Source organism: Sturnira hondurensis, unplaced genomic scaffold (genome assembly GCF_014824575.4).
Source record: "Sturnira hondurensis isolate 20B ecotype Veracruz unplaced genomic scaffold, ASM1482457v3 Scaffold0003681, whole genome shotgun sequence".
Classification (NCBI taxonomy): domain Eukaryota; kingdom Metazoa; phylum Chordata; class Mammalia; order Chiroptera; family Phyllostomidae; genus Sturnira; species Sturnira hondurensis.
In genome coordinates this window covers 6,442,199-6,468,991 of record NW_028076312.1, presented here as the reverse complement: position 1 = coordinate 6,468,991, position 26,793 = coordinate 6,442,199, and the positions used below count along the sequence as shown (strand labels likewise).

The following is a 26,793-nucleotide window of genomic DNA, read 5'->3' as shown; positions in this document are numbered from 1 at the left end:
AGGAGAGGTGACTTCTTGCAAGGTTGATGATTATGGGAAGGCTGAATTCAGAAGAGGGAATTTGACTGGGAGTTGAAAGGTGAAAATGATCTGACCCTGCAGAGACAAGAGGGAAAATTATGCCATGTGGAGAAAAGAGGTTGAGCAAAGGCAAGGGAGTATGGAGCTCAGAGTGTACATACAGTTAACTTTATTTTCAGTGTACAGTAGAGGGAACCTTTCCAAAGTGGTCCCCTCCTTCAGTTAGAGAAGCAAGGACACAACGTATGAGAAGGGAGTCAAGCAAGAGAAAGAGCAAGTGGATTGGAGGAGACGGGTTGGGTTGGGCTGGATCGTGGAGCACAGAGTTTGGGCTTCACTCTATTCTGTGGGCGACGGGGAACTACTGAAAGCAGCCTGGAGTTTTGTTTCAGGAAGATCGTGGTACACACGATGACGTGGAAAAGTGAGGCTGGACTTTGGTTAACCATTTCTGAAGATATTTTTTTAACTTCAGGGAAAAGACTGAAGACATACCCTCGAGTATCTCACCACCAGTCAAGGTGGCGGGAAGGAAGGGATGCGGGCATAGCCAGGTGAGGTGAACAGGCTCTGGCTTTGATTCCTGCCAACACTCGGTGGGTGCACCGTCCTTTGAGCCTGTTTTCTCACTTAATTTCCTTGGGTCTGTGAGTTCTTAGATTCCTTTAGCCTTTGGACTTTTATACTCTGTAAACCTCAACTTTTTGTAAAGCTATACTGTAGCTTAGTGAAATAATGAAAAGTATCATAAAATCTAAAGGAAATATTTCCCTCTAAGAACTAAGTACTTCTTTGATAGCTTTGCGCTATTTAACTGTGCTGAAGAGAGAAAACGTGTTTTTGGGTTGTTCATGTTTTCCCTTTCCTCATGTATTAGCAATACATTTGTAAATAAACAAAATGCTGTACAGCCATCCGGTGAACTGTTGACTCGGCCATAGAGAGGAGTGAAGCCTGCCACCAGCTGCAGCATGGGTGGCCTCGAACACAGCGTGCCGCGTAAAGGCAGCCAGAGCCCCACCCAAAAAAGAGCATTGTGTATGATTTGATTTATATGAAATGGCCAGAATGGGCAAATAAAGAGAGACAAAAAGTAGATTAGCAGTTGCCAAGGGGTGGAGGTGGGGAGAATCATGTCTGACTGTTAATTGATAGTCTTCTTTGGGGGTGACGGAAATGTACTGGAATTTGGTAGTGGTGATGGTTGTACAACATGTAATCATAAAATTTAAAATGAATAAAATGGCAAATTATTAAGAAATAAATGTAGAGCTTTAATGTGCTAAAGAAACTAAAGTCCTCAGTGAGTAAGGGAGAAAAACAGTTAAAAGCCTAAAAAGGAGTCAAAAGCTGTAAACGAATGCCACGTAGAATACTTCCCAGTTTGTTGTGTGAAGTCAGCAGTACCCTAATACCAAAACCAGAAAAAGGTGATACAACTGCAGACCCACACTGTTTGTGAATGTAGATGCAAAAATGCTAGAAAGCTGAATTTAGCAACATATAAAAAGCATTATGCACCATGGCCAAGTGGGATTTATTCCAGGAATGCAAAGTTGGTTCAGTATATAAAGATCAATGAATGTGATACATCATGTTACTAGAATAAATGACAAAACCCACATGACCATCTCAAATAACAGAGAAAAAGCATTTGATAAAGTTCAGCACATTTTCACTGTGAAAACACTTGACAAACCAGAAGTGGGAAGGACCCGCCTCATCCTGATACAGGGCGTTTGTGAAAAACCCGCAGCTAACATCATACTTCGTGCGGAAAGATTAAAGGCTTTCTCCTGAGATCAGACACAAGACAAGGATTTCTGACCGTAATACTTCTGTTCAGTGTCCTGCTGGAGGGTCTAGCCAGGGAAGTTAGGCAAGAAGAAATAAAAAGTGTCCAGATAGGAAAGAAAAAAGTAAAACTATCTCTGTTCACAGATGACATATATGTAGAGGGAAACTTTAAGGAATCTACCCACGAACTGTAAGAACTAATAAATTCAGCAAGATTGCAGGATATAAGTTCTATGTACAGTAACCAGCTGTGTTTCTATATGGTAGCAATGAATAACCTGAAAGGAAACCAAAAAGGTCCCACTTGTCATAGTATCAAAAAGAAGAAAATACTCAGGAGAATAAATTCAGTCACTAGGGAAACAAATGCAGATCAAGACCACGGTGACATGCCACTTCCCACTCACTAGGATGGCTGGAACAGAAAAGACAGACCATAATGGACCCCTCAGCTCTAGCTGGTAGGAAGGTACAGTGGCGTAGCATCTGTGGGGGACTGGCCGTGTCTCAAAACATGAGACATAACCCAGAAATTTCACTCATTGGTGTAGACCCAAGAGAACTGAAAATAAATGTAGATGTAAAAACCTGTAGCCAAAAGATGGAAACAACACAAATATTTATCAGTTGATGAATGGCTAAAGAAACTGGTATATCCATACAATGGAATATTATTTGGCAATAAAAAGGAATGAAGTTCTGGTACATGCTACCATGTGGGCGAACCTTGAAAACTTCATGTTGCCCTGACCTGTGTGGCTCAGTTGGTTGGGCATCGTTCACAAAGCAAAAGGTCGCAGGTCAGATTCCCTGTCAGAGCACATGCCTGGTCTGCAGGTTCAGTCCCCGGTTAGGGTGCCTCTGAGAGACAACCAATCCATGTACCTCTCTCATGCAGATGTTTCTCTCTCTCTTAAAAAAAAAGAACAAAAGAAACATTGTTTAGTGAAAAAAGACAGACACAAAATGCCACATGGCGTGATACCATTTCTGTGAGATGTTCTGAATATGCAAATGCACAGAAACAGAAAGTGGCAGTAACCAGTGACTGAGAAGACAGGGCAGTGGGGAGTGACAGCTAATGGACATGTGTTTGAGGGGAGGGGAGCGGTAATGAACATGTTTGGAATTAGTGGTGATGGCTGCACAATTTCGTGAGTGTACTCAAAACCACTGAATCTTAAGGGAGGGAACACATTAACAGGAAGAGGGACCTTTCGTGTTTTTCCAGTGTCTTCCTTTTGAAAATCAGAGTTTGAAAAGGTGCTTCCTCTTCAGATTCCAGCAAGCCATGTCTTCTTGGCTCTGTCTCATGACGGTGTTCTCAGTGCTGCCATCACAGAGCTGTTTCTTGGATTCCATCAGTGCCTGATTCAAGTTGAATTTTAAAGATTGATTTCAAATTATTTTAAAAATGGAGAATGGAACAGTAAACACTCCCAGACATGTTGCCATTCATCACATTTGCACGCTGCTGGGTAACATGCATTGCCTCCTGTTTCCCAGTTTCCTTGTTCTGTGCCGGCCTCGGACTCAGGCCTTCCATGTTGTTTTAATTATGTTGTCAGCATTCGTCAACTATTGCACTCAAAAGGAAGGGTGTAGTTCACGGTGCTTTAAAAACAATAGATGTCCTTTTTCATAAGTTGTCAAAGTAAACGCACTGCATTTCTAGTGTAATAGGGTTTTCCTGATACAGAGCAACCAAAACCAAGTTCTGAAGGAAATCGGGTACTAGGGTAGTGTGACTATGACTGTTCACCATAAACCCCTGTTTAAGGTTTTGCTCATGAGAACGTCTTTCTTGTTCTGCTATTTGAATAAGAAAATGTGTATCTGATCCAATATATTAAATATATATATTAATTATTGTTTTCACTGCTTCATATAGTGGGACTCTGCATAAAATGTGAAATAAAACATTCCAATTATATGCATATGAAATAAAACAATTCAATTTTATGCATTGGGATCCTGGAAATTTTTCTCAACATATTTAAAGCTCCCTATTCCATTTTGAGTTCACTCTTTTTTTCAGGGATGTTCAGAAAGCTTTCCCTCCTCCCCCAGAGAAATCAAACAGTGAAACGGGAAGGCTCTCTGCTGAAAAAATATTTACTGACTTTAAATAGCTCGTGGCTTTCTTCTGAGGCCTGTCTCAGACTGCACTGCATGGATTTTGTTGGCTGGACCATAAGGCTATTGTTATTATGCCCAATATAAATATTTTAGTTGCTGTTCCGTGAATGGTATTTGGAAAGTGATACGTATCCTTATTTGAATCTCTCTTTGCATAGGCAGCAACTGAGCAGCCTGTGTGGGACTTTGTCAGAGGCCGGGTGGAGTATGGCCTGTGTCATTAGATTATCTCCTTCCCTCCCAGACCTGTGCAGTGACACCCATGTAAGCTAAGTGAGAGTGACCACTGGCGAGTTTCTAAGAAGTGGTAAGCAGAAGGAGACAGCAAAAGAACCAAATACAGACTATTGTGTGCCTAATATGTGTGGATGTTTGTCAGTACACATGGGAACCTGTGGTTCAAAGCAAGTCATGTGTCCATTCTGTTCTGCTCACAGGTGATCATGGAGGAAGCACTTTACTCCCACCGAATGTCACAAATGAATTTCCAGAATATGGGACCATGGAGGAAGGTGGAGAAGGCCTAAGAACCTCTCTCGAGTTTGATGCAGAGTCTCTGCCATGCTGCCCACAGGGGCAGGAGGGCGTCCGGCTCCTTGCTGGCCCCCACTCTGGGCCCAACAGTGTTACAGCAGGACCCAAAGGTGTTGGAGAGGCCCCCTCTCACAGCCACCGCACAGAGCAACGTTTACAGCCCATAGACTCTTTGATTTCAGCTCTGAAAGCTACTGAAGCCAGAATAGCTTCAGGAACGCTACAGGCTACAGCGGTACTGGACAAAGATGCTGTTTCTAGTTTTCCAGTTCAGCGGCTGGAAAAAGAGCTGGGCACTGCCAGTCATCAAACACAGAGGGCCAGCAGCAGCACACTGTTCCCTGCTGGCCAAGAAAGACTGCCTTATATACCTCTCTCAGCCAAAGTTACGACGGAGGACCATTTTCATTTGAGCATCCAGGAGGACCTGACAGTGCTGTTAACGGCAGAGACTCAGGCGAATGCTGGGAGGAAAGGGGCTGTCAGTGTGCAGGAGCCAGCTTGTCCAACGGCCTCGCTGGGGAGCACAGCAACGACCCACAACTCTGTGGGCAGTGCCGGTGTTTGGAGAGAGTGGAGGTCTGATCTGGGGAGAGAGCACCCGGCGGGACATGATCGAGGCAGCTCTGCAGGCCCCCCATGCCGGGTCAAACACGTGGAATTTGAAGGGGTGGACATACTATGGACAGGAGGGGAGAAAAGAGAGACACGGCAGCCTGTGGATTTGGAGACAAAATCTACCTCTCCTGAAAGCAAGGGGCTTTCCAAAGTGCCAAGCCATGTCATCTCCTCTGCTGGCTTGTGCAGTTCAGCCGGTGCCACTGAGAGTGTTGGGGGTGAAGCCTGGAGAGGTCCTTCAGGGAGGCCCGCCTCAGGGTCAGAGGCATTTCCCCCTGTGCCTCTTGTTGAGAGTGGGGAGGATGAAGTCTTCCTAAAGGAAAACAAAGAACATCTTGAGAAGAAATCTGACCTGGAGAGAGACAAGGAGAGGTGAGTCCCCATTGCCCTGCTGTCTGTGACACCTGGGACGTGTACTAGGAAACTGTCACCTTTCTCACAATGACAGCTCAACTCACAGTGTCCTGGGTGCTTTTAATCATAGAACGGAAAAGAAGCCACTGTGCGCTGGATTCCGTCTAAGTGTCTGAGCTGGTCAGGTGACCTTGTTACGGCGTTGTCCGTTAGCCATGGGCCAGGGAAGCAGAGTGATGGCGAGACGGGGAACCCGGAACGATGTGAATGCACCTCTGACGTTGTGTCGTGTTTGACAGGTTTCGAGTTTTCCAATATTAGGGTGATGGCAGCACCCCACAATTGTCTTTAATAATATGAAAGGATTTGGACTCTTGACCCATCCCGTACTCATTACATCCTAACTTAGGCACGTTTTTCTGGTGCACGACCAGTGCCTGCAACCAGCCCACATACGTGTACAAACGGGGTTTTGGCTGACTCGGTGTTTTAGGTTTAGAGAGGCGGTCCAGAGGTCAGACGTGGACTGCACAGTTCCGTTGTCTCGTGGCATTGGCATGAGAGTCCTTTCTCACGGGAACAGTATGTTTGGATTATGTCCCTGACAAGTAAACTCGGCACCATGTGATGTTTCCTGGCCTTTCCATTCATTTCTGACATAGCGTTCACGTCGGCACAGAGCCCGATGGGTGGAAGACGTGACCTGCCTCTTCATTTCCTTGCTCAGAGTCTGGCTGCATGGTGCTCCTTTAGGCTGCCATTTGTTCTGTCATGTCAGATTTGCACCATCATTTCTTCCCTGTGTCTTCATGACACCACGTTTCATAGTTTTTATGGGAGAACATCTGCGTCCAGGCTGAAGGGTTCTTTGTTTGTGGGGTTGGTATAAGGAGATGCCTCTTCCTTCTGTGATTAGGTAACAAATCCACGGAGAATGCCCTTCCTTTGGGATGGCTGTCAGGGCTCCTCCTCCTCACCCTCCCGCCCAGCCCCCCAGCGCATGAGATCGCCAGACTTCCCTCCAAACCTGCTTGGGGTGTGTGTGGCACATGGCGCAGCAGTTGTATCCCCACGGGAATATGTACTTCGGCTGTTCTGTGGGTTATTAAGTCACGTCTCCTTTCCTCCCTCCCTCCTTCCCTTTGTTTCCTCTCACCAGTATTCCTTGATTGTCCTCTGTGCCCTTGACGCTGCTAGATGCTGGGCGCAGAGGGATGTTTAAGATAGACATGGCCCAGGGCCCCTGCCTTCATGCAGTTTACTGCTGCAGATAAACACTGACCACAGAAACACAGTAACAGCTACGAGATCATAAATTGTGCTAGGTTCTGTGAAGGAAAAGGAGAGACACACTAGACATAATCATTTGATGCAGGAGAGGCTAATTCATCTGATGACTTGGGCAGGGCCTTTCTTTGGAAATGACTGTTGGGTTGAGACTTGAGGGGTGACTCTGAGGGAGCCAGGGGGAGAACGGGCGGGAAGACTGTTCCAGGCAGAGGGAGCAGCATGCACTAGGGAGGGCCGCTGGGTTGCCTGCAGCTGTGTGAAGTTTGGCAAGTTTGAACATTTGACACTCCACCGGTGTGACTGGAGCATGAGGAGCTGGGGAGAGTGGTGGGATGTCAGCGTGCGGGGAGGGGCTTCGTTACAGGAACTTTCCATTTTATTCCTAGTCCAGTGAGAAACCACTGAGAAGTATAAACCCAGAATCATGTTTGGCACGTGGCAGGCCTTCAGTAATTTAAAAACAAGCAAGACAGCTGTCTTGTTGAAGGTGAATTCTGGCAATACCTAGGAGGACTGTAGGTTACTTAGGAGGTATTTGTATTCCTATTTCTCTTTTTTTTCTATTTGTAGGAATCTGAGGCTCAGAGAGTTTATGTAAAGTTGCCAAAGTGACATAGCTAGTAATAAGCACATCCCGAGTTCAGCTCCAGGTGTTTGTAAGTCTCGACCTCTTGCACTTAACTGAGTGTTTAAAATTTTACTTAGTTATCCTACTGTTCATATTTAATATTTGAAGAACATGCTACATATTAGTTAATGCCCACCCCTGTGTATTCAGTTACAAATTGTTTTATGTTTTCACTGTTTTGCTTAGCCTTGCAATAAACATGTCTGTCGGCTTTTATTTTATTTTTAAACCCTTTACTAATTTTGGACCTGAAATCTGTCTGCAATGCTGCCTTATTGTCAGCAGGGGGCAGCCATTGGATTCTAATATAGTCATTTGCTGGGAGGTGTTTGGTCTTATTTAAATCAGAAAGTATAAATAGACTGATGAAAGCTTAGTGTATTTTTACTTCATTAAGTTTACACAATATATTATCTGCTTCTGTTAAAATTAAGCATGGCGGTAGCTGTTAATACTTTGAATTTGGGGTTTAGCTGGCTAAAATGAGAATATTTTATTCAAATATTCATTGGACTAGATGTATTCACATACAAGGAAACTAGTTTGAGACAATGTTAAGTTATTCTGAAGGTAGTGAAGCACATGTATGCTAGGAGTTTTTTTTTTTCTTCAACCTGAACATGGGTCTGTGTTATCTTCCTTCCCCAAAATATTAAGACATAAGCCTGGTGAGTACTAGTGTTAGTTCTACAGAACATTATCTTTTTTATATGGTTGAAGAGGAAAAAAATAAAAAGAAAAAAATTAACCCACGATTGAAATTCCCCACTCTTATTTCCTTCCCAGGATTCCTGAACAAGAGGAGCACCTTGTGGGAGGAGAGGAGGATATCCTGGGCCCCGGGTACACGGAGGACTCCACGGATGTGTACAGCTCCCAGTTCGAAACCATCTTGGACAACACCTCCCTGTACTACAGTGCTGAGTCCTTGGAGACGCTGTACTCCGAGCCCGACAGCTATTTCAGCTTTGAGATGCCCCTCACTCCGATGATCCAGCAGCGTATTAGAGAAGGCACTCAATTCCTGGAGCGGACAGCAGCCGGAGGACAGCAGGACCTCCTGGGCGTCTCAGCAGATGGCAGAGTAGTGATGGGCTACTCTTGCGGGATCACCAACGGGCTCAGTGACGCTGGGGACTCCAGCTACGTGAAAGGCGCCCCGGAGATTGTCTTCTGGGGAAGGTACTGGTCCCGTTCTCATTGATTTTGTGCTGGTGGGTTTTGTAGAGTTGTCTCTTTGGGAAATCTGAGTGTGGAATATATTTGAAAAGCATTTGGCCAGTTTCTATGCATAAATGTGAATGACGTGAGTAAAAGTAATGTGAGTTTTAGGGGCAGGTCAAGTGCACATTAGTGGTTTGTCACTCTGTTTGGTGGTATTTCTTGGATGCCCATGTAGAAACTGGCCACATACCTGAGCACTTCTCTGTGAGCGGCGAGCAGGTATTAGGTCGGGTGGTGCAGCCCTGGTAGCAGTGGCATGGGGCTGTGAAAAGGAGGCTGACAGGCCTCGGCTTTCGTGCTGACACTGACATCGATTGGTGACATGGAGCAGGTTGTTTGATTGGGCCAGAGGTTCCTTAACCATAAATCGCTGATGTGGATTAGATGGTCACCAGAGTTCCTCCCGTCCTCTGCTCTGTCAGGTCCTGTTGGCAGACAGTCTTCCCGTTCCTGCAGTGGCGGGGTAAGGATGTGATTATCTGGGAGCGCGATGGAGCTGATGCCTTGGTCAAGACTATACATATTTACTCTCTCTCTATTTTAGGGTTTGTCTACCTGGGAGATAGAGTGACAAATTCTGTAGGTTGTGTGTGCCATACCTGTCATTCAGTGATTCCCTATCTTGGATTACCTAGCATTCCATTTCCTCTTGCTCATCACCCTTGGGCCATTGACCTGTTCTTTAATATCCCCATCAGTTGGCAGAGCCTGATAAACTTCCTAAAGATGTTATAAATTTAGTTTTGATATAGTTTTCCTTAATGACAGTGTGTCAGTGTGTGTGGGTAGAGGTGGCGGGGCGGGGGTTAAATGGGGAAAAACTGTTTTAAAGCTGTATGAAAAAAGTCAGCCCTTGTTTTTAAAATGAGTGTTCATAGTACAGTTTTCCGAGGAACCTCTTTTAGTGAGCAGTTCATCCTGTATTAAGCATTTTCTATAACCAGTTTGTTTATAGGTGTATAATTCATTGAATGAGCGTAGTCAAGACTGACCAGGACATTACAGTGTTTTAGCTGTGTGTTTCCACATGAAGTGGACCATGGGTGTGGGTTGTCTTCTTGGGTCTCAGTGAAATAATGAAGAGAACACAGATTTCAAAAGCATGACACCTTGGTCTGAATTACTTGGGCAAACCAATTATTCCCTCTGAAACCTGCTTTATATATTTGCAAAATAGGCTTGATGATACCCAGTACACTGTGTGACTACAATTTAAAGAGAGTAAAGTACCCAGCAAAGTGCTGGTACAAAGTAAGAGCTCCAGTAAGTGTGTGAGTCAGAATCGGGTGGCTGATAAGCCCCCAGTCGGACTTCCTGTCTCCCTGACAGGGGCGTGCCCCTGAGAAGAGGGGGCTCCTGAGAGCAGGCAGCCCAGAGAGGGGAGTGTTCTGAGAAGGAGGGTGTCTCTGAGGCAGGGTCCCAGAGAGGGGGTGGCTCTGAGTGGAGGGTGCTGCTTCCGTCCCATTTTTCCATCAGTATCTCCGGTAACTATAAATTGTGGTAAAATGCTGTCCCACAGGTAATGAGAAATTTTCATTAAAATTCCAGAACAACTTTCTGGGGAGCTGAGCCTTCTGGGCTGAGAGTTTTGCTGCAGAAGCCACAGGGAAGGTGAGCAAATAAAGAGGAGGTGAACGTCACTGAGTGGGAGCAGGACGGAATTGGGAGGGGGGCTTGTCAAGTGGGGGTCTGCTCCCTCAGAATAGAGAATCGTCATCCCTGGGTAGCCACAGTGCCAGGCATCAGTAGCTCCGAGTGAGGCAGCTCGGAGAGGGTCCTGGGGTAGGTTAGAGTGTTTTAGCGCCTCCGACCTGGACAGTGGTGTGCCTCAGGCCTTCTTGAGATGAGGTTTCAGCTGCGTCACCTGCATTGTTGAACCCTGAGATCTTTCTCAACGATAAGACTGAATTCTAATACTGGATGAGAAGACTCTTAGAGATGAGCCAGCCGAACTTCTCACCCAGCTCTGGGCACTTTTCCCATGTGTATATGTGTCAGTTTGGGGTTTAAAAAAAAATAGGGCAGCCCTGGCTGGTGTGGCTCAGTGTGTTGAGCGCTAGCCTGTAACCTGAAAGGTTACAGGTTCGATGCCCAGTCAGGGCACATGTCTGGGTTGCAAGCCAGGTCCCTGGTTGGGGGTGTGTGAGAAGCAACTGATTGATGTTTCTCTCTCACATAGATGTTTCTCTCCCTCCCTTCCCTTCTCTCTAAAAACATAAATAAAATCTTTAAAAGGGGCAGTCTCAGTGATCCTAAGATCTTTTAAAGAAACTGGTATAACTTTCATGCATTTTCTTTCTTTTGTTTTCCCCCCTTTGCCTCTTGGTGCTTTGGGGAAGCTGTGGAACCAGAGGAGCTGTAGGACGAAGAATTATGCCATTTTCCCACTTGAAGGGGGGCCTTAGAGAGCCTTGCTTTACGGTAACGAATCAGAGTCCCAGTTTGGTGGGATGGATTTGCCCGATAACAGATTCTGTAGCAGAGTTCGAATTGCCTGGTTCCTACACCAGGAACAGTCACTGTTCTAGGCTGTCTGATCGCATGTACTGACTCTCTCTCTCTCAATCGAATTTCTCTCAGTGCCGCGTGTCTGGAGAGCTGGGCGTCTGCGTTGGTGATTGTAGGGTTGCTTGTTGGTAGTAGTGGTGTGTTTTCAGTTTGAGAAAAAATTTACCAAAGCATTAATAAACATGTCTCCATACATTTTTAAAGGAATCAGTGAGCAGGCTTTTAAAATAGAGCATTTCTCTGCAGAGGTGAGGAAGCAGACCCAGGTACCCAGCCCATCAGGGAAACCCAGAGGAGAAGGCTGAGTGCACGGCAGACTGGCCACAGCCAAGCTCTCCGAGCTGAAGTGTTGGGGTTCGAGTTCTTTTCAACTGTATTAATAAGTGAGGTATTTACACCAGGAAAACAATAAATAAAACAAGTACACATGCCTAACATTCCATATCCATTCACCAGCCTTCCTGTTTTCTTGGAAGTGGACTGGCCCGGGGGAGGGGGAGGGTCCTGACTGTGTTGGATAAAGTGAACTCCAAGGAAGACGAGCTGCAAAGGGGTGATGTCTGTGCCCCTGATAATGCTTCTGGCATTCTAACTAGACATGAACCACAAAAGTTAAGCCCATCCCTGCTGAGGCATTGATTTTAGTGTTAGTTGACAGCCAGTAGAAAATATGATAAGATTACTTTAGGTAGTCTCTAAACACAGTTTTATATCATATGCATCCAGTAGGTTTGGTTATTTAGTAAATACATCGTGCTTAATTCTCATAATAAGCTGGGAGAAAGGAACTATTAGTATTTCCCCTTTCCAGAGGAGAGTGAGACACAGAGCAGTTGAGTAACTTGCTCAAAGTCACACAGACAGTAAGTGACACACCCAGGATTTGAACCCAGGCAGTCAGGCTCCAATATATTTTGGGTTTCAAAACAAAAATATGTTTGTTTGGCATTGCCTATATATATATATATATATATATATATAGGCAATATATATATATATTCATTCTTTATATATATATATATCCCTTAAATATATATAAAGGATATATATATATATATATATATACCCTTTAAATCCTTTTTGGTTTCAATATGTACCTTTAGTTAGTTGTTGAGATTATTTCAATGGCTGTATTTGAGTGATTTCTTTTGAACACAGGATGCCACTGCTCCCCATTGCTGCGCTTTAAAGGAGGGCGGAGTGGGTGGGGAGAGCTGATGAGGAGCCTGCAGCACTTGAGCAAACCCAACGCCCCCTTCCAGGAATGCCCTTCAGTCTGGGAGTTAGCCATGCTTTGGTGGCTAGAGGCAGACTGTTCATCCATGTTCCTGCCTCCACTTAGGTCAGAGAAGGAAATAATTTCAAATCTGTTGTAGTTTCGTATCAGGTTAGAAAGGACATCTTTAGAGAGTATGGGTGTTCACTGTTTGTCTTTTAAAGGATTATATGTACCTTACCTTTGTGATACCAAATGGATTACTCTCTGTAAGGTGAAAATGTCTTTTAACAGGCTGACAGTGGCTGGGGTGGGGAGGGGATAATGATGGAAAGAAAGGGAAAGAACTAGTCAAAGAACATGTATGAATGACCCATGGACATGGATAACGCGGTGTGGGGGTGGACTTTGGAAGCAGAGGGTAGGCTGGGCAGAGGAGGGCAAAGGGGAAAAAATTGGGAAAACTATAAGAGAATAACAATAAAAAAATCCTTTTAAAAAGTCTTTTAAGATCCTGGAGTAAATCTAGACAGGAAAAATTCTCCCAGGTGCTGTGAGTGCCCTGAACACTGAGTGTTAACCAGGGAACCGCGTGTCCGTCAGGAAGTAGCTCGCCCTGTGAATGTAATACAATATTTTAATGAAGGAGCACAGGGTAGCATCCCCTCCCTTTGTGGTCCAGCTCCAGAGCACTCAGGCTAGTGGGTCAGCGGTGCTGTGTGAAGTCCAGTCACATGGCTCCAAAATTAGAAAGGATAATTAGAGACTTACAGTAATACATGTTCCAATGGGTTCCTTTGTGTCTGGGTGCTTCTCCCTCGCCGGCCCATCAGCTGATGACTGCAACTCCAATCAGTAAGTTCTGACCTGGAGAGTGTAAGGCACAAACGTTGTCATTGTGGCCATGGATAGAGCTGAATATTGTCCATTTCTATGGAGCTTAGGTTTGGAAAGGTAGAAGGAGAAAGACAGAAAATACAGTAACATGGCAGGAGCACTTCTCTTCTGATTCTCTGAAATATACAAAACTCCTTTTTCAAATTACCCTTTTAGTGTAATAGGTATATTTTGTGCCTCGGCTTCCTAGGTTTTCTTTCAGATATGGCTCAGGATACGGAGTACAGCAGAGGAGGTGAATTACATCTCTGTGCAACTGATAAGCCTGAGAAGAGTGCTTCAGTCCGACTTGGGTCGCTTTGAATTTGATAGTTGCGGTTTTGTGCCTTCCTCTTGTTTTCCCTCCTTCTCAGATGGAATGCTGGCAGTTAGAAGTATCTTCTCTCTTCATCAGCTAGTCTCTCTCTTCAGTGTTTTTCTGTCTGGGGAAAAAAGTCACATGAAACAAGATTAATACAGAAATTTGCTGACATGTGATTTCAACATTTTTTGACATCCCAATTGAAAACCTGCAGGCATTTTAATAGACTGTATAAATGTTAACATAATGTGATATTAGTTAAGCTGGTGACAGAGGAACAGATTTTGACTTGAAAGATCACCTTTGGAGAGCAGATGGGCCGTGGGTTCTCAGCTCTGTGGTCCTGAGGAGCGGGAAGCTCTCTGCCCTGTAGGTTCATTATGGGGCTGCTGCGACTCTCCTGGTCTCTTAGTCTTTTCTTTTACTGTTTCAAACTTGTTCTGTACAAAATAGATTCTCATGTTTCCCTTTCTAGCTTCCTAAAGCGGTTGTGATGGTGGGTTTTTTTTTGTTTGTTTGTTTGTTTGGCCAAAAAGGATTCCTTGGTCAGTGATAAGGGGGAGGGACTCTGCTAGGTTTCAGATACAGTCATATCTGGGTTCGCATGCTGCCTCAGGTACTTACTAGGTGTGTGATCTTGAGTAAATTACAATCTGGGAACCCTTCCCAGGGTAAGTCCGAATGAGTAATGCCTATTTGGTATAGGAGGGAGAAGCAGATGAGATTATAATCAAGTGGGAAAAGAATCAAGAAGGGAAGATCAAGCAGCTTAACAAGGCTGGTACACAGTAGGAGAGAAATAAATGAGAATTAATAGTAATACTGATGACAGTAGTCCCTGAGAACTGTCACTATGCCACTCTGACATGGGTTCGGGGTCTGTCCCAGCTTCTCAGCTGCCAGCACCATCCTCCAAACTCTAAGCTTATTTGAAACCCTGATTACCGGATGTCCTGAAATACACTTTTCCCATAAGAGTACAATGCACCGAGGTAGGGTGGCAAAGATAAGGGTTTTGGGTGTCAGACAACAGGAGGTCAAGTCATCCTCTTTCCTGGCTGCCTGATTTGGGGTAGGTTGTTTTACTTCAAGGCACCCCTTATTCCTTATTGGTAAAGTGGAGGTAGCCTACCAGTCAATTTACAGGGTTGGTTTTTTGTCTTTTAAGATTTTATTTGTTGATTTTTAGAGAGCGGGGAGGGGATGGAGAAAGAGGGGGAGAGTAAAGAACATCCGAGTATGAGAGAAACATCTATCAGTTGCCTCTCACACACCTCCCACCCCCGACTGGGAACCAGTCCCACTACCCAGGTGTGTGCCCTGACTGGGAATTTAACCTGGGACCTTTTGGTTCACTGTTTAGCACTCAGCTGAGCCTGGCACTGAGCCACATCAGCCAGCGCTCAACTTGCAGTTTTGTTTTAAGAATTTGCTAAGTTCTATTTTGTGGATATTCATTTTAAACCTATAGTGATTTTGCAATAGTCTGGATAATAGGAATATAAGAAAACAGATAGGAAAAATCCTGGTAAAGATGAAAAACCATAAGGACAGGGCATGTGGGCTGAGTCAAAAAGATTGAGAGATTTCAAGTGTGGATGACATGGAATCAAGCAAAGATCAGCAGGAGTCAGGGAGAACAGCAGGGTTCATAGGTGAGGACCCACCAGTGGGGGCAGTTGAAGCAGTTAAACTTGAGGACAACAAGGGTCCTTCGTGTGCACCCACTAGTGGGAGTGTGGGACTGAAGACCAGCAAGAGAGCCTCGAAGTCCGCATTTAGAGGTGACACTGCAGCTGTGGGTGTGAGCGAGCTCGGGGGTCAGGAGTGGCTGAGGCCCCAGGGGAGCTCTGCAGGAAGGCTTGAGTGCTGCTCGCGTGTCTTTCCGATCCCATCCTCGTGGAAGACGTGCTAAGGTGAGTCTCCTGGTAGCTTTCTGGGCTTGTGCCCTTGCCTAGTGCTGGCGTGGCTGCCAGGGAGTGCCTCGTGGAAGCCATGTGCTCTGGTCATTGCCATTCTTTGGGTTCCTTTCAGAGAGGCTTGGCCTCGGCTCTGGTGTTTTGGGCTCTCCCTGTTTTTTCGGTGCCTCTCCTGTAAATTGGGGATGACTTCAGGAAGTGGCCCTGGATTGGAAATAGGGTTTCCCAGAAACATTCTAATTCCGTAGTTTAAACCTTAAAACAAACAGGTTAGTGCCCTAGATAGTGGGAGGCATTGGTGTGAAGAGTGCTGTGGATTGCTGGTTAAGTGGCTGATCTCTTATCATAGAATGCACTGAAAGACATCAAATGGTGAAGGACTTTGGCCCTGTGTTATTACAAGGAGAATCATCGCTCTAAATAAAAACTGGATTTGCAGTTAGTATTTAAACCAGTCAGGATGATACAGCACTCTTTTTATTTGCCTATCAGCGCAATCTTTTGCTTTTAAAGGAAGCAGTAACCTTTTTTCTCAGCGGAGGCTACTTAACACAAGATTCGCAGTACTGGGTGAGGAGGTTATCCACGGGTCCACGGTTTGCAGCCCTGACCCGTGTCCTTAGTTGGCTGGGTGTCATCCTACAAAACGAAAGGTGGCTGGTTCAATTCCCAGTCTTGGGTCACTATGCCTTTGTTCTGTTTTTGGTGAATCATCTCTCTAAACCTCAATATCTTTATCTGGGAAAAGGGATAATAATTTACACCATTTGATGATTACTCCATAAGTGTTGGCTGTTATTATCAGTAATAGAACCACCTGAAATATTCAAAACTTTTTCAGTCACCTGGTGTGAATGCATTGTGGTCAGACTGACTTAGGATGCTGTGGATCTGTAATAATAATCCTAAGGGCCTTGGGTTGCTTGAAGGTGAAGAGATTTAATGGTTGTTCACTTTATTGTGTTTATAATTACTCTATTTAGCAGCTCCTCAACACAAGGAAGCTGGCATTTTCTAGTCAAGAGTAGTAATATAAAGACTTTAGTATAGAGAAAATAAGAGGTATTGAATAATTATTATCATGAAACAAAATCATAAAAGTTCATTATTCACACTCAGCATTCATTTAACCACTATTTTTGGGTCCTTCATATAATGTTATACTTAGTCAGGTATGGGCCTGTCCTTTTAGGCAGTGAACTTCCCAAGTCTTTAGTCTTGAGACTCAGAGATCCCGTGACAGGGTCTAGCACATACTGGACACTCAGATTTTCTTGGATGAAGAACTTCATTGGCACTGTGTTGTACTAGGTACTAGGTACCTCCCAGCGAGGAGGCAGGTAGCCTCACAAACAGCTCCGGTGTGCGAGAGGGCCCAGAGAGCCAGGTGGCAAGGCTCCCAGGCTGGGCTGCTCAGCATGCAGTGCCACCAGGCCCTCCTGGAAGGCCTGCTTTTCTGCAGTGGGCTTTGAAGGATGAGGGGGCAAGTGTAAATAGCGGGGGGGGGGGGGGGGGGGGGGGGGNCTTCGCAGGAGGGGGGGGGGGGGGGGGGGGGGGGGGGGGGGGGGGGGGCAGAGTCGGGCAGGGTGACTTTCCAGATGGAGCCAAACTGAGGCAGAAATATTTACAGCTGCTTGGACATGGGACCCTGAGAGCTGGGAGTTGGGGGGATTACTAACCTCTTTGCCTGCTGTTCTGTTCATCTGCTGGACCAAACACATGCAGCTATTCTCAGAAGGGTAGCCATTGTGCAGTTGACATTTTACAACTCCCGAGACATTTCAGGCTGCCCAAAGTGCAGAAGATAACCAAGACCTGTGCTCTCACCCCCCAGTGTCAGAAAGAAAGCACTGTGGGTGAATTGCAGACTCCTGTGGATGCCTCCCTGGTCCGGTTCCTCTCTCTCTTTTCCTAAAGGGACCTGTTACCTGTGAGTGTTTACTCTTCCTCCGTGGTGTGCATCCATAAACAACACACAGTATTCACTCACATACTTTTGAACTTCATGTCCATGCTATCTTCTCGTTTCCTTTTGTAACTTGCTTATTTTTTGCTCAACATTTTAAACCTATTCTTACTGCTTCATAAAGCCCAAAGTTATAGATTTATTTGCTGTGTAGAATTCATTACATGAACATATACTATAGCTTTCCTGTTATGAACGTTTTGGCTGTCTTATATTTTTGTTATTTCAAACGGCATGCCAGTGAATATATACTAATTCACGGCCTCTTGTGCACATATAGGGGAGTTTCTCTAGGCTGGGTATATATTTAAAAATAAATTTCTGGACTGTAAGATATAATCATTTTCTGGGTGAACCAAGGCATTGTTGAAAGGGCATATTACATTTTCTTTGAGAGTATGTAGTTTTATTGACTTGTCAATAAAATAATTTTGAGTTATTTTACCTCCTGATCCTCATAATTCCCCTACCCCAACAAAAATAGCAGGAACGCAAAGAAAAAGCCTGGGACAGAAAAACGCAGCGAAACCAATCTCCTTTCCCTGTAGGAGCTCTGGTGTGGACTCTGCTATCCATTAGTTAGGTCTGGTGGCAGTCCTGCCCATCGGGGCGCCCCACTCCTGGAGCTCCCAGATCCTCCCCCCAGGGCGGCAGCTGTTGCCCAAGTCTGACAGCTGTGCATGTTGTCTGTCCACTTCTGGTGGTCTGACGCAGGACTCGAACAGCAGGACACGTGCATATTTTCACCTCAACCGTAGCAGAGAAACAGGCACAAAACTAGAAATAGAAGTTGAACAAATCACATACGATTAAGTGTGAATTTAACACAGCTGAGTTTCCTGTGACTTCAATGAACTAGATTCATTTTGTTGCTGTCTCAGTCATTCCTTTAGGGCCAAGAATGCATGTGCTGTATGAAATTACAGTCTTTAAAAATAGTATTTCAGAAACTTAAGGGCTGTAAGGGAAAAACAATGCTGAATTTACTTTCTTTTTTTAACAGTGTTGGGCAAACTTCACTTTCTTCCATAAGCTGCAACCACTCCAAATAAACTCAGGCGGTCGTGCTTCCTCTCTTTACTCAGCTTGCTGCCTGGCTTCTAAGGAGTTAAGCCTCAGGTCTGTGAGGTCATGTGTGACTTCACTGAATCTGGACTTTTGAAGCAGATCTCTTGGAGGGAAGCTGCCTGTTTGTGTGAGAGGCGAGGCTGGGCAGAGGGGAAGTGCTCCAACTTTTCTCAAGTTCTCATCCCTCAGCCCCCGAGGGGCTTAGTGGCACTCTGGGAGCATGTCCCTTCGGAGCCAGTGTGCGGCTGTGTGCGTGCACAACAGAAGTAGCTGTGGCAGTCCACTGAGCACGTCCTTGCAGAAGACGCAGGTTTGCTGAACAGATGGCCCGGGAGAATGCTCCTTGTGTCGGGGACAAAATCGTGGGCAGACTGGGTAACTGGAATCAATTTCTTTTCTTTGTTTGGTCCTAGGCAGTGCTGGTTTGTGTGTGCTGGTAGTTACAGAAAATGCCTTGGATTCGAGGCTGTTTTCTTTCCAATGAAAACCATCATAAGAAAGTTTTAGAAAGTTTTAGAAAGTTAGGAGAGTGGTTGATGGTTCATATAGATTGTTTTCTAAATAAGGGTGACAAAAATGAAAAGGGTATATTTGTTACAGGGTTTCTGCTGTCTGGTCCAGATGAGATGTCCCCCTTTCTAGATGCGTGCTGTCTTTGAGGTGGGTAGGTGCAGCTTGTTGTTTGCTCCTCGACGGTGGAGAGCTTTCAGCTGCCTTTTGTGGACCTTCATTCAGGCGTTGGAAGGTCACCAACTTGAGCTTGGCCATTCAGTGGGGTCCATTCTGACTGCAGCACAAGGCTGTCATTCTTATTCCAGCATGCGGCTGCTCTGAAGGGACTGTGCTGTTGGGGTAGAAACACGATTTGTCTTAGAATTTGGTATTTGGTTTGAAACTCCAATGGCTAGCCAGTCATCTAAAGAAAAATGCCGTAGCATTTTCGTTTTTTTCCCTCTGGAGCTGAGGGAACTTCAGATCCACAGTTCATCTCCAGGAAGGTGACCGTTTTCGTGTTCAGCAGGTACAGGCAAGTGTAGGTCAGCGGCTCGGTCAGTGATGGCAAAGAAGGGAGCGCCAGCCCAGGGCACTGACAGTATGTTCATTCCTGAGGTGCTTGGGGTTAAAGGTGATCACCCAGCAGCCTGTGGGAACCCCAGTGCCAGACCGTCCAGGGCAGTCAGCTGATTATAACAGGTGTGTTTGTGAGTGTAGATTGGTTACCTTGGTAGTTCTTGCCTTGGTTGCAGGTTTTAAGTTCATAATTTTAAGTTCACATTTCCATTGGTCTTACATAGCCCATCAGTGTAAAATGTTTGCCTTTTCCCAATTGGATATTTTGTTTTGTAGCTTTAAAAATAAAGGACAAAGAAAGTGCTTGGGGAGCGGGGAAGGACCGAAGACATGTTTTGTGAGAGGCATAAAGCATAGTGGACTTCCTTCTGGTTGTAGGCTCGTTGGTTTAAGTTTTACCTCTATTTCTTACAGTTTGACCTCTAGTAATTACTTAATTACACTTGATTGGCTTCTTCATATGTAAAGTAGAGATGCTAATATGAGACATGTGTGGTGTGAGGATTAACTGAAGTACAGTCCGGAAATTTTGCATTTAGCAAAATCTTTCCCCCATTAAGAAAAGCTAGGTACATATTAATAAACCATGGCTGCTGTTCTCTTTAAATTGTTCTTCCTTACGTTGAGGCACATAGGAAGGACTCAGATCCTAGAGCAAAGGGGCCCGAACTTGGCATTGCAGGCATGTTGACACTGGAAACATGTCAGATTTCTTTGTGGCAGGGTTCTAGGTAGCACCTTTATAGTGCCGTGTACCCCACAGGGGTCCCCTCTTCCTAGCCATCAGTCACTGCTCAAATTGCTCATCAGTCATAGCCTTCGGGGCAAGGACGGCTGAGAGGGAAAAGTGGCTGGATTAGTACAAATCCATCAGCACTTTGTGGAAACACCTTTAGGCTCCTGTCCTGTCTTGTTCTGTCAACAACATGTCAGTTTCATGACCTTTGAATGTGGAGAATGGCATTACCACACATGTACCTCCTTGGTGGCACGTGACCCACACTAGGAAGAGGAGCGAAACGATGGTCAGGACCTGGCCATCCTCCTGGGTTCCTCCCGTGGGGGGCAGAGTCCCCTTTGCCGCGCAGTGGTGGCCACTCTTGGAGGGTTTGTCTGTATTTCCAGCTTGGTCTTTTCTGTCTTTATGTTCCAGGAGTTAGTAGCTATGCAGCTGTGTGAAGCTGCTTAGCCTCTATTTCCTGGATTATAACTTATGGATAATGTATTTTTTCCATGGTTATTGCGTAGATAAAATATGTGAAAATGCCTGGCACAGGGTAAGTACTAACAAACATTTTGCTCCTCCCAAGATTGCTCCATTTTTTCTGTTACTGTGAAGGGAAATTTTATACAATTTGTAAATGAGTCTCCTTGTTTTGCTTTATAAAGGACTCATGTCTACAGCAGTGTTTCTAAAGCTTTTGTTTTAAAATAATTTGCTTATGTTATTAGTTTACTTTACCTAGTACCAGTTTCTCATTTGCCTCTGTGACTTTCTAGAGCAGTCTATAATCTTTAAGCTTTTCAGTTTAATTTTGAACTAGTTTTCAAAACTGTGAAGGGAGTATGTGCCAGTGGTAAAAATTCATATGGAAGTCCTTTTGGCGTCCCTTCCTAGAAGGAACCTCCTGGTGTCTTCTGGTGTATCTCCATGGCATGGTCTGGGCAGCTCACTGGGACCTGATTTTAAGCTCCTTACTGGTGCAGAGGGGCAGGCGGGGCACGGAGCATGCTGTCATCAGGCCAGCTCCTGCACAGCCCCGTCTCTCTCTGCTCCACAGCGTGTATGGAGTGTTTGGGAACTCCCTTGGTGGGAATTTGCCGCACAGCCCGGGTTTGTCACCAGGAGCCGAATGCAGTTGACGGGTCCAGCTTCAGCCACACTGTTGCTCATGTGGTCAGGCCAGAGCCCTTTGGGATAGCAAGGCGCAGGCTTTCTCTCAGCTGCCAGGTGGTGAATCTACTCTGAAATGCTCAGTTCTGAAATTCAGGGGAGGCAGAGCACAGATTCTGTGCTGGGTTCCAGCAGAGATTTTAGTCATTGTTTAGCTGCCCTGAGGGTGTAGTTCAGTCAGCCCTGTGGTCTACTGCTGTGTTTGGCTCTTGGTCATCAGTAACTGGGCAGAGGTGGTGTAGAGGAAGGGCCACTGACCGGGGAGCTGGAAGATTCGGGTCAACTTCCAGCCTTACTTTTGCCAGCTGTGAGCTTGTGCAAGGATTCTTTGGTCCTCAGTTTCTTTACTTGGAAAATGGGACCATTGTGAGGGTGAAATAAAATGAGTAAACAAAGCAAACAAAACCCCAAACTCATAGATACAGACAATAGAATGGAGAAGGGGGTAAGGAAAGGACAAAGGGGTCAAATAAAGGTGACGGAAGGAGAATAAGGGACTTTGGGTGGGGAGCACGTAATAGAACATACAGGAGTCATATTACAAAGTTTACACCTGCAACTTACATAATGTTTTTAACCAATGTTACCCTAAGAAATTCAATAATAAAATAATATAATGCATGTAAAAGTGCTACAAAGGCTGCAGAGCTCTATGGGTTTTTTAAATTAGCTTTTCTTAAAGGACTGGCTTATTCCTGAGAAGTGGCTTAGGTAGATTGAAATCCTTCTGCTTTGGAGGAGGAGGAGGAGCAGTGTAGCCCTCTGGTGTGGGGTGCCATTGGACCTAACCCCACTTCTCCATGAAGGCCATTTGGCCCTTCTGCTCTTGAGTGCTCGCAGCGTCTGAGTGCTCGCAGTGTGCCTGCAGCCTGCATGCAGGAGGGCGGAGGGCAGTCTAATTTCTGGGCTCAGAGCACCCTTCACTCCCTTTTGTTGACTCAGCTGGTCCCTTATCGAGGCCCTGCCCTTCAGCAGGGGCAGCACTGAGGACTGAAGCCCTGAGCCTCCCTCACGGGCCCAGCTCTGCTCTGGATTGTGAGGCCTGGGATCCCCCAGTTTCCTGATCTGTACCACAGAAGGGTTGGACTAAAAGACCTTTTTGTATGGGGGTGTTGATGGTTGTCATTCTTTTTCATCTTAATGACCAATGTCCCCTTCTGCTTTTAAACAACTTAGGACAGTTATCTGAAAAAAAAAAATACGGCAAGTGAGTCATTAGGCTGAACATCAAGTTAAGGGCTGCTGTGTTGACTTCTGAGACCTAAATGTAATAAAAAACCTTTTAAGGAATGCAGAGTGTTAAGGGTGAGTATCAAATTGTCCTGCCTATAATGTACTGACTTCAACATTGCTCTGTTTTATAGTCAGCCATAACTAATGATCTTTGATCAGGGCTCAGCTTGGCTGTGGGAGCTGTAAGTACCTGCAAGGAGGATAAAAAGGGTGCTGTGGCAGCTGGAGGGGCCATCCTGAGAAGAAATGGAGAATGAATATTCTAGTTGGAGGCAATAATCCCTGCAGGGCAGGGGTTGGGTCTTTTCCCAGGCTGTGTGGGAGGTGTTTGCATTGCTGTGGTTTGGTTCTCTGTACTGGCCATCCATTCTGCTTTCTGAAGTTTTTTATCTAAATCTTGGTGACAAGAGGAGTACATCTGTCCTGTGTGGACGGTTCCCTCTGGCTTTCCCAGGTTAGACTGTGTTTCTAGGTGACAAAATGGCAAGGAAACATTTGTATTTCTTCAGTAGTTGGCTGCTAAAAGTTAAACAAAAACACAGTTAAAAACTACCCCTGCAGCTTGCAAATCAGAAGGCTCAGAACTGGCCTGAATTATGAGAGTCTCTGGCTGCTGGAACTTGTGTGTCTAGTGAGTACTTTGGGGTACTCAACAGCTGGGCCAGCTGTTAGAGACCTGTGGAAGATGATGTTCTTTTTATTGAAATACTTTCACCTAAAGAACCAAGACTTATGGCCTCAAAAGGCAATGTTTGGTAAGAGGAATGCAGGTTTGTGTGTGATTGAATAGTCCAAGTGTCTGGCCGTGTGTTGTAGGAGTTCTCTCTGTTGAAGATCCTTACAGTAGCAATATAAATGGAGATTCTATTGATCAAGATTTTGAAAGCAGAGAAGTCAGGATTCGTGCTGCCTGTCACTACCAGAACCAATAAGTTGAGACAAGGATTGAATGTTTATGGGCGCTCTATTCAGATGCCAGTGATCCGAGGGGATGGTAGGTTATGTGTCCTGCAATCCATGTTAACATCTCATCTCAAGTCAGCCTTTTTTTAAGGACAAGAGAAGGGTAGGTAAGGGATTTGAAAAAGAGGTTAATCAGGTAAGAGTTGTAGTCTCATGGCAATTTTCCCACTGTTTCTTTATCTGCTGATCAACAATTCTTTGTCTGCCTCACTGACATCCCTCCCTGAATACAATAGCTCGGATACTATCTCTCCAGCTTGCAGACCCCCCTTGGGTACAAAGGTTGAATTGTTTGTTGACCTCCTGAAGTACACTGGTCGTGCATTCTAGTTCCTGGAAAAACAGCTTCCTACATACATTAATCAGTTAGGCAAGCCTATCAACTATAACTACAGCTGAAATCTTTAACTCTTAAGTTCCCCAATCATTCCCCACTGTTAGTTTTTACTTATCTCATTTCTACGAGATTAGTTTCATATGGAAGTAGTCATTTTGTTGAATAAACAGTCCTTACACCTATTAGAAACCATCCTGCAGACAATCTGATGTGACTAAAGGCTTAAGATACGTTAGTGGTGGTGTTGCAGTTCATCCCCACGTCTGCTGAAAGCAATAAAACAGTTTTCAATTCAGTTAACAGAAGTTGTGCACTCCCTAGCTGGTGCTATGTTAGTGATTTTTAAAACATTTCCCTGTCCTTTAGAGTTACCATAGGACCCCAGTTACAAGTATCGGATGTCCCAAGGTCCAGTGCACTTTTCTTGTAGTTGGCTTTCTGGGAGTCCTGTCCTCCGAGTCTTGAGTAGCACCTTATCTCCAGGCTCAAAGGAACATAGTGAGCCTGTTGGGGGAGATCTCTAATACAAGCAAGGTCATTAATCACAGCTAAGGTCTGACTTAGATATAGTGCATAGTTGGTTTACCTTCACTTCTCAATCCACATACATGACTCCCATCCTAGTCATAGCCTGAAATGGTCACCTGTACACAATTTCGTAGGGACTCAACTGAATTCCATTTCGAAGAGCCACCCTTATCCTGAGCAGAGCAATAGTTAAAACTTAGTCCCAATGGAGATGAGTTTCTCGGCACAATTTGGCTACCTTTTTCTTCAACATGTGATTCATCTTCTCTACTTTCCCAGAAGCCTAAGGTCTCCATGCTATGTGGAGTACCACTTGATTCCTAAAAGTTTACTAACCTTTTGTGTAATTTCTGAGACAAAAGCAGGTCCATCGTCACTCTGGATGCTGCTGGGTAGGCCAGAGCGAGGGATTGTTTCCTTCAGTAGTGCTTTACTTACCTCTGAGGATTTCCCAGTTGCAGTAGAACAGGCCTCTACCCACCCTGAAAGGTGTCAAAAGGCTAACAAACATGTCCACCCGCAGACCCCTGGTGTCCTCAGATCCTCCACATCCTCGTGTGTTTGCCAGTCTTCAAACAGGCACAGTCCTTGGTATTGTTTCCCTTCTTTGTTCTGCTGGGGATCTGTCTTCGGATGTTCTCCTAGCACACATAGCTTTAGAAATTTCAGGACCTCTGAACTATGGTTTAATATAGGAGGTTCAAAACCCCAGCTCTTTAGCTTTCCCTAAGTTTGCAGTCAAATATTCAGGGTCAAATTGTGACAAGTCTAGAACAGGTACTAAAGCCATTATAAATATTCCTTTAGCAGCCTCTTCACTGATTGGCCAGATTTTTTCCTTCAGCTACTTCAGTGTCCTCTTTCTGATGCTCCAGGCAGTACATAACTGCCACCCGTAAAGGTACCTGAACAGTCTCGAATAATTTAAAACTTATGTGGCATGCTTAATTTCCTTTTTATTGGAGGTTAATAGTCCTCTTCCCTTACAGATACACATTTAGTCTCTTTTAAATCAATTCTGTTGAATAAACTTTATCAATTATTTCAGTACAGTCATGCATTAGCATGGCCATGCCAGGTTTCAGGAGAAGGGAGGTAAGATATAACTTACAGCTTTGAATTGCTTGGTACCTGCTCATCCTCCCATCAGTGAGCCATGACTTTCCTTTTTTCTCTAGCAGGCTCAACACTTGGTGGAGTGCATAAATAGTGATAGTCTGTCCCGAGGAAAACTTTTCAGCTTCCTATAAAAGCTCACAGGTGACTGCCACAGCTCTCAAGCAGGCTGGCCACCCCGACACGGTGATCTAGTTTCTTTGACAAGTCCTTTTACCAGGTTCAAGTAGGAATGCAAGAAACCTTACTGCTTGGTGACAAATATGGGCCTTCTGTGTTGATACTTTATAGCCACAAGGTGCCAAATGGTTCAAGGTAAATATTTCAGTCCTGGCTCAGGGTCTCGCTGAAAATCCTGGCTGAGTTCTTGAGCCCTTGTGGTAAGACTGTCCAGCGTACTGAGTCTGTCTTGACCCTGATTCTGGGTCCTGCCATTCAGAAGCGGTTGAGAGTCTTGGTCAACCAGAATGCACAAGAAAACATCTGTTAAGTCAAATACTGAATACCAGAGGCTGTCCCTGGGTCTACTGTTCTGCACAATATCGTTTATAGCCCTTAACCTTGTGTTGCATGGGGAGCATCAGGACCAAATGAGTCCATATTTCTGACACTTCTGAATTATTGGGCATATTCCTGCCGGGAGCCCCTGCCCCTGGTTTGAAGTCAGCTTTAATGAGGGAGGCTCACTTAGCCCTCCCTGGCCTTCCAGCTGCCCACACGATGGGGTTTCCCTGATGCTCGGTTTTGTCAGGCAAGGGTCACTTTTCTTATTCCCACAGTTTCATAAGGAACTGCTGGGCATGCTCTGGAGGGACCTGTAGGTGGAGCTGTTCTGGAGAGAAAAGTGATTTGAGCATGCAGTCTTGACAACCAGTTCTTTCCCAAAAGAGGAAAATCATATCTCCCACAGCACATTCTAATGGTTTCATGAAAAACTGACTTTGTCCGCAGCTCAGTGGATTGAGCATGTGCCTCTGAAGCAAAGGGTCACCGGTTCAATTCCCAGTCAGGGAACATGCCTGAGTTGTGGGCCAGGTTCCCAGTAGGGGACATGAGAGGCAACCACACACTGATGTTTCTCTCCCACTTTTTCTTCTTCCCTTCCCTTCTCTCTAAAAATAAAAATATATTTTATTTATTTATTTATTTATTTATTGGCCAGGGCTTATTT

General features: G+C 45.1%; 1 protein-coding gene and 1 long non-coding RNA gene across 6 annotated transcripts in view; one reads left to right on the top strand and one right to left on the bottom strand.

The window, feature by feature from the left end:
• Window positions 1–26,793, top strand: part of PSD3 (pleckstrin and Sec7 domain containing 3) — a 572,156-nt gene that overhangs the window by 268,182 nt on the left and 277,181 nt on the right. For all 5 annotated transcript variants that reach the window (XM_037042118.1, XM_037042117.1, XM_037042121.1 and 2 more), the window contains 2 exons: window positions 4,395–5,481; window positions 8,168–8,563. In XM_037042118.1, coding sequence (XP_036898013.1) covers window positions 4,395–5,481; window positions 8,168–8,563 — 1,483 coding nt within the window. The remainder of the gene's footprint in view (window positions 1–4,394; window positions 5,482–8,167; window positions 8,564–26,793) is intronic.
• LOC118984279 (uncharacterized) lies at window positions 23,712–23,933 on the bottom strand. Its single transcript, XR_005065891.1, has 2 exons — window positions 23,857–23,933; window positions 23,712–23,821 (listed from the first exon to the last, which is right to left on the bottom strand). It is a non-coding gene; the product is annotated as an uncharacterized LOC118984279 (long non-coding RNA).